Source organism: Benincasa hispida, chromosome 4 (genome assembly GCF_009727055.1).
Source record: "Benincasa hispida cultivar B227 chromosome 4, ASM972705v1, whole genome shotgun sequence".
Lineage (NCBI taxonomy): Eukaryota > Viridiplantae > Streptophyta > Magnoliopsida > Cucurbitales > Cucurbitaceae > Benincasa > Benincasa hispida.
Window position 1 is genome coordinate 35,334,747 of NC_052352.1, and position 8,315 is coordinate 35,343,061.

General features: G+C 37.5%; 1 protein-coding gene across 1 annotated transcript; it reads left to right on the forward strand.

Moving 5' to 3' along the window:
• Nucleotides 1–7,294: 7,294 nt before the first annotated feature.
• LOC120076177 (uncharacterized mitochondrial protein AtMg00860-like) lies at nucleotides 7,295–7,720 on the forward strand. The gene has a single exon (XM_039029943.1). It carries the CDS (start codon nucleotides 7,295–7,297, stop codon nucleotides 7,718–7,720), a length of 426 nt encoding a protein of 141 aa, XP_038885871.1.
• The last annotated feature ends 595 nt before the right edge of the window (nucleotides 7,721–8,315 follow it).

The following is an 8,315-nucleotide window of genomic DNA, read 5'->3' on the forward strand; positions in this document are numbered from 1 at the left end:
TAAAATCTCCCACTTGCCCTAGTCCAACTGCGTTGATCCTGTAGACCCATGCTCCGTAGATGACCCTCAAACACTATAGCCATGAGAGCCTTCGTAATAGGTCAGCAACATGAAAATGGCCTGGGTTAGACTGATCCATCTCAATCTCCTCAACCTCTTGAGGTGTCTTAGGAACATATTAGACACAGTCTCACTATGCCTACGACCAATGTGACATCTTCAATGGGCCAGCTAAATAACTACGGTGATAAAGTTTAAAGCTGCCCACACTTTAGGTGCAGCAATCTTGGCAATCGGTTGAGAAATGATTCCATGTTCTATCAAATAGTCCTGGAATTCCGAGTCCAAAAACTCTCCACCTCGATCCGATCAAAATGTTTTAATCCGTCTATCTAATGCGTTTTCAACTTCAGCCTTGAACTCTTTGAACTTTTCAAAGGATTCAGACTTTCGTTGCATAAGATAAACATACCTGTACCTAGAGTAATCATCAGTAAAACTAATAAAATACTCATAGCCACCTTGGGTCACACATTCATAGAACCATAAAGGTCAAAATGTACTAACTCAAGAGGATTTTTGGCTCTATAACCTTTTCCAGTAAAAGGTCGTTTTGTCATCTTACCCTCAAGGCAAGATTCGCACACTGGTAAAGAATTTTCTTCTAACTCATTTAGAAGTCCATTCCTCACCAATCTCTCAATCCTACTGAGATTGATGTGCCCTAAACGAAGATGCCAAAGTTGGGAATTTTCCTTTGGATAAATTCGTTGATGTTTTGATTGAGTTACGGCAGTTCTGAACAATCTAGTATTATGGAGGGAATTAATGGCTAACAGCCTTAGCACATGTAAATTCGATTCCAGATTTGTTGTGTAAATAAAAACACCATCTTTATGAATAAATACTTTGTCCATATTAAACGAGATAGTACATTTACATTGCAATAAATACTTTATAGAAATAAGGTTCCTCTTAAGTTCAGGAATAATATATACATCATGTAAAACAAGAAACCTATTCTGTAAAGCTAACTAGAGCTCTCCCACTGCCATAGCTGAGACGACGTGCCCGGTTCCTACTCGTATCGTCATCTCACCAGCCTCAAACTGTCGCGAAGATCTATAATACTATAACATTTATAATATAAAGATGATGCATGTCAATGCTTTTTATGCATGCATAAATATAACTCTTATATTATATGATGTATGAGCATGCTCTTACATAATTAAATCATGCTTCTCTAAATTATAACAATTACAAAAAGAGATGATGCATGACCATTGCATAACCTAAGGTGGGATTTACTATATGTGCATACCATATGACATATAATAAACATACATCGCATGTAATAAATAAAGGATTAATGGACCAAGATGAAACTTTACAAAAACCGAAATGAAAAACCCTATCTATTACATTTTTCATCGAGCAAACTGGTTCACAGGCGAACTGGGTCTTGAACCACCAGGAGGTCTTCATCATGTAGCAAACTCCAGTAGGTAAACGATCGTTCAGCACGTAGTAGACAATAGAAGCATTATTAAACAATCGCGTAGACGACGAGGCTGTAAAGCCTGATCATCCATGCAATCGTGTAGTGCGATGACAGGTAAACGATTTACCTTGCGTTACTAAGCGATCGTTTAACCAGTTACTAAGCGATGAAGCTTACTGACCAAAACGATCGTCTAGCGCGCGCGCTTTAAACGATACACGGGTATCTTATCGTCTAAGCGATGTGTGCAACCAGATAAACGATTTACCTTGCGATACTAAGCGATCGTTTAGTCGGTTACTAAGCGATGAAGCTTGCTGACCTAAATGATCGTCTAGCGGCGCGCTTTAAACAATACGCGAGCGTCTCATCATCTAAACGATGCATGAAACCAAGTAAATGATTTACCTTGCGATACTAAGCGATTGTTTAGTCAGTTACTAAGTGATGAAGCTTACTGACCTAAACGATCGTCTAGCGCATGCACATTAAACGATACTCAGCGATCGCATACCCGATCGTCAAAAAAATACGATCAACTCTTGATCGCATACTCCATCGTTTAAACAATGCGTTCAACCGGATCGCGTACTCTTTCATCTTTACGATGCAAACAACAACGATCACATAGAACATCTTCTACACGATGAGATCAACCCTAGGTCGCCTCCTTCTTCGAAGAACCGCAACGCTTGCCCAGATAGCGTACCACTTTTATGCAACGCTTGCAAAGATCTACTTCTTCGAAGAACGACTCAAAACTTCAAACAAACTTTGAATACAGACTCGATAACGATTATTACTGCCCAAAAATGCAGAGGCCTTTACAAACAACCGCAAATGTAAGAGGATCTAAATCAAAACGAGGCTAATCATCCTGAAAACATCCATTAATCCGCATATCCACAACAAGTTTAACCATTAAACAGCATAGAAATGCACCCACCATGAATGTAAATCTCATTTCGTTGCAACAGATGAAATCATAGTATCAGAACCTGCCTCTGATACCAATTGAAGGATCTCAAATCTAAGAGTTCCATGAGCGTGTTCGGATCGCTCCGATCTCACAGTGACCGAAATACAACATTATACATTCAATACATACAGTTATGCAAACAAATCTTAATTAATGGCATGCTAAGACAAAGATATAACAAGATGAGAGTTCCATACCAGTTGAAGATTGTCTTTGAAACTCCAGAACTCGTTGCAGCGAAAACCTCCACGCGATCTACCAACGCCCAGCAGCAGCGTCAACAATTGCAGCACGAACGATCGTGAACACGAACGTCGTAGGGAGGACACCACCACTAAAGAGCCTCGGGTATTCTCAGAGTGAAAACCCAAAGGGTGGGCTTTGGTAAATTTGGTAGAGTAAGGAGGAAACGCGAATCGTGTAGGCGATAAGCAAGTGGGAGGAAAAAAAACGCTATCGCATAGCAGACTGCTTATCGTTTAGGAGGAGCTACACGATCGTGTAGTATTTACGAAACGATCGTTTAGGAAAAGGTACACGATCGTTTAGTAAAAAGGCACACTATACGATCGTTTAGAGAAGCTATCCGATCGTGTAGGCGATAGTGTGCAATCATTTAGAACGAGGTGGACGATCGTTCTAGCAGAGAAGAGCTATCGTATAGTCTCTCGATTTTCTTAAGCGGTCGCTTAGAAGTCGCCAACACGCGTTTCACGAATTCTTTGGACGATTGAACTCTTCAGGCGGTGGAAAATGAAAACATTTTTCATTTTAACTCATCGGTTACAATAACCAATGTTGCCCCCACTAACCCACGTCCAAACGTGAATTTTGGCTTAATTATCATATAACCAATTAATTAATTTATAAATATAATCATATTATATTTTTATCCTATAGTTTGATATCACATATCTACTAAGTATCTTCTCTTCTACTTGATATAAATCATATTTATATCTAATTTTCTCCAAAATAATGTATCTCATACATTTAACCAATTATGTCATATATAATTAACCAGTCCAATTATATCATATATAATCGAACTTCCTCTTATCAATTTCAACATTTCAAATTAACCCAAATACTGGTTCTTGACTTTATCCAAGCAACCAGGGGACCTAATGGACCTATGGCTCGAAGCTCCAACGGTCCGTGAATAGCTTACTAAACTCTTTAGCCACGAGATCCACCATCCGTTAACTATCAGGCATTCTACTAAAGACCAACATGTGAACTCTTCTTACCACAGATATATTTCTGTGTCCATCGAATATAACCAATCATGAGTATGATGACCCTTCACAGATGCTCGTAAGTACAGTTGGGCCAAATTACCGTTTTGCCTCTATAGTTACATCTCACTCCTTAAATACTACTGATTCCTTTAATGAACAATACAACATAGTCCAACTATGTGTAAACACCTCTCGGGCCAAGAGAAGGTGTGTGGCATCACATCGTTCAAGCCCCAGAATCAGCCCTAAGGGAGTTATCTATCTACTTACCCCTGCCTCGGGGAAGGAATGAATTTCATCTTGTGTAGCTAAGTTCCAAACTCCCAAATCAGACGAATCCCCAAAATAGTAGGTTTGAATCAGCGAACTAGCCACTCGCACCCATACAAATCAAAGAACCGCCCTCAATGGCAGGAGTTCCCAACTCACTCAGGATTGAGGTCATGTTATCTATGGTCATCCTAGTGAAGTGAAGTCTCTGTCATGAACGGTGTTATATAAAGAGACGTTAATACTTCGTGGTCAGGTCTTATACAAACTATTTGTATAGGACGCCCCCGCTCACATATCCCTAACACAATGATCAAGATCAGACCATCTGTGACAGGTCACAACACTTGTGACCATTCCACAAAGCGGGCCACATCCGTAACGTTACCAGGATAAGGTTTCCCTCCTATATCCATATACTACAGACCATTTTGGTTATCAGTCAAGGCATGATCCACTTGTATGTCACCATATATATGCTTGAGTCACATATAGATAACTAGGGATTTTATGTTTATTGGTTTGTAGTAAAGAAAATAAAACAAGTAACTGAGCAAAATATCAAAATGTGAAGTAAATATCATATATTAACAACACAAGCATTCGTACAAACTGTTTACAAACTACATGACACGAGACTTTAGGGCATCAACCCCAACAGTAAAGTGCTACAAATGATTTGATCCTGATGATTCATGTGGAGACTTGTGAGCGAGAATATTCTATACAAAAGGGTTTGTATAAGACCGGACCACAAAATGATTAGTCTCATTATATAACACCATTGATAATAGAGACTTACATTTCACCAAGATGATCATAGGTGACATGACCTAAATCTTGTGTGAGTTGTGAACTACCTATGAAAGTGATCCGAGTGGCCAGTTCACTGACTTAATAAGCCTAGCATTTTGGAGATTCCTCTTATTGGGGAGCTAGGAACACCACTACACGAAATTCACTCCTTCACTAATATGGGGGTAAGTAGATAAATTGTTCCCTTAAAGGCTAATTTCGAGGCTTGAACAATATGGCATCACACCCTCTCTTGGTTCGAGAGGGGTTTAGTCATAGTTGGACTATAACTTATTGTTCATTAGAGAGATCAATGGTACTTAAAGAGTTAGATGTAACTACAGGGACAAAACGATAATTTTTGTTACGAGCAATTTGTGAAATATATTTGCAGTGCAAAGAGTACAACTGTCGATCTTTAGTGAAGTAACCGGTAGTTAATGGATGTTGAAAAACTAACTTAATTAAAGGATTTTAATTAATTATTCAAGTACCATTGAAGCTTCAATCTATAGGTCTATAAGGTCCTCTTTGTAGCTTAGTAGGGATTAATGAGAATCGATTTTGAATTAATTTGAAATGTTCAAATTAATTGAGGGAATTAATTATGTGTGATATAATTAAATTAATTGTATATGTGATCTAATTAATAAAATGTATTTGATACATTACAATATAAAGTTTATTTGAGAGGAAATAAATATTTGAATATGATTCAAATACTAATTATATGGATGGGATTCATATAATTATATTTAGAATAAATGTGATTTATATTAAATATCATGCATTAATGAGAGAATTTAAAACTATAGGTTATGAATTATATACTATATAACGTATAGTTATATAAATATATATATATATATATTATATATATATATATAATATATATATATATATTGTTCTTTATTTAATTTTTAAAATTTTAAATTAAAGGGAGGAAATAACTTCTCTCTCCTTAATTCTCTCTCAGACTAATGTGGGAAGTGGGGCAGTTTTGACGTGATAATCTTTTACACAGAAGATTTGTTATAGAGACTCTCTCTGTGTGGTCTCAAGAAAGATCTCCCTAAAAAAAGTAATTTTTCCTCTCTCAAATTTCTCCTTCTCTTCTAAAACCTCAAAGTCCACACACTCCCGAGGATTCTCTACCCAAAAAAGAATGCAGAAGGCTCCGCTTGGTGGTTTCATCATTAGGTGTTCGTGATTTTTTTTTTTCATGACAGATCAAGGAGGGATTTTGTGAAGAAATTGATTTCTTCAAGAGTAAGTCACATTCTTCCTAACCCTTTTCCATCTTCTAAGGCATTGTTGTTTTGTGTTGATGCATAATCTTTATGTTCTGTAAATTTTTGTATTCTGTGTAATCACAATGTAAATGAATAGATAGGAAGTGAAATTCAACGTCCTCAAAGTGTTGGAATACCTAAATGAAGTCAACAAGTGTCATGTGATTGATCTAGAAGAAGAATTGCCTTATGAACTAGAGTTTGAATTTGAGAATGTCATGGAAAATGCAGAAGATATTGAGCATACAACAACTTGAATCATGTTGTGTGATGAAGGAAATTCAAAGGAATTTTGAACCTCAGAGCTTAGACAACCAAGAAAGCAAGGTCAAACGCTCATTGGAACAACCACCCCGTTTTGGAATTGAAGGCTCTTCCAGCCCATTTGAAATATGTGTTTCTTGGTGAGAATGACACTCTGCCTGTGATCATTTCAGCTACACTCCCTCCAAAAAAATGAGAATGATCATTTGAAAGTTCTAAAGAAGAACATCAAGGTGATTGGATGGACTCTAGCCGACATTAAGGGAATCAACCCCTCATACTACATGCATAGATTAGACTTGAAGAAGGAAAAGAATGATCCATCAAGCATCAACGCAGGCTCAACTGTGCGATAAAAGAGGTTGTTAAGAAAGAAATAATCAAGTGGTTAGACGCAAGGGTGATTTTCCCCATTTTGGATAGCAAATGGGTAAACCTTGTCCAATGCATTCCCAATAAAGGCAGCATCATTGTAATTTCTAACCAAAACAACAAACTTATCCCCACTCACACTGTTACAAGGTGGAGAATCTGTATGGATTATAGAAAACTAAATGCAATGACGATGAAGGATCATTTCCTCCAACCTTTTATTGATAAATTATTGGATAGATTGGCGGGGAACAATTTCTTTTGCTTTTTGTACGGTTATTTAGGCTACAATTAGATCATGCTCGCACTGAAGATCAAGAGAAGACAAACTTCACTTGTCCATATGGGACATACGCCTTTCGGTACATGCCCTTCAGGCTTTGCAACGCCCTTGGTACCTTGTAGATGTGTATGATGGCAATCTTCTTTAACTACTTAGAAGATTCAATGGAAAACTTTATGGATGACTTTTAAGTCTTTGGAAAGATGTATGAGTCATGTTTGGCCAACCTCAAGAAGGTATTGAGAAGATGCGAGGACGCCAATTTGATTTTGAACTGGAAAAAAAAGTCATTTCATGGTTACTAAAGGAATTATGCTTGGGCACAAGGTGTCCAAACTTGACCTAGAGGTTGACAAAGTGAAAATCAAAGTTGTGGATAAGTTATCACCCCCTATGAATGTGAAAACATCGAGAATTTTCTTAGGACACGCTGGATTCTACCGCCAATTTGTTAAATACTTTTCAAAGATTGTGCATCCGTTGAGTATGCTGTTAGAAGTAAACAGACCTTTTGAGTTTGAGCATAATTGCTTGAAGGCTTTTGAGACATTGAACCAAGCACTAGTCACCACGCCTATTCTCATCACACCTAACTGGTCAATCCCTTTTGAACTAATGTGCGACACGAGTGACAATAGGATGGTGCTTGCGTTAGTACAACGCAAGGAAAAAATCCTTCACCCTATTGCATATGCGACCAAGACTTCTAACAATGCATAAGAGAATTATATAATCACTGAAACAAAATTGCTTGCGGTTGTGTTTGTTGTTGAGAAATTCAGAGCCTATCTGTTGGGATCAAAGGTCATCATTCACATAGGTCATTCTGCAATTAGATATTTGATATTCAAGAAAGACACAAAACCTCGCTTAATTAGATGGATTTTGTTGCTTCAAGAGTTTGACACATAAATTGTGGATAGGAAAAGAAAAGAGAACAATGTGGTAGATCACTTTTCCCGCCTTGAAAGCACCAAAGTAGATCGCATGCTTCTCTGACGAGGTAGTGTTAAAAATTGATGATTTTGTACATAGTACTCGAACATTGTAAACTTCTTGGTATGTAAACAGTTTCTCGAAGCAACGCGCAACAGAAAAAGAAATTCATGCATGAGTGTAAATTCTACTATTGGGATGAGCCTCATCTCTATAAGAGTGGATCCGATCATATCTTCAAACAATGCGTGCCTGAACTGCATATCATAGTATCCTATTTCAACACCACGAGTCACCCTTTAGCAGACATTTGAGAGGACAAGAAACAGTAAAAAAAATTGCTTCAAAGTGGTTACTACTAGCCCATGTTATTCAAAGA

Coding starts and splice junctions, on each gene's coding strand:
- LOC120076177 (XM_039029943.1), top strand. CDS start 7,295: ATGGTTACTAAAGGAATTATGCTTGGGCACAAGGTGTCCAAACTTGAC.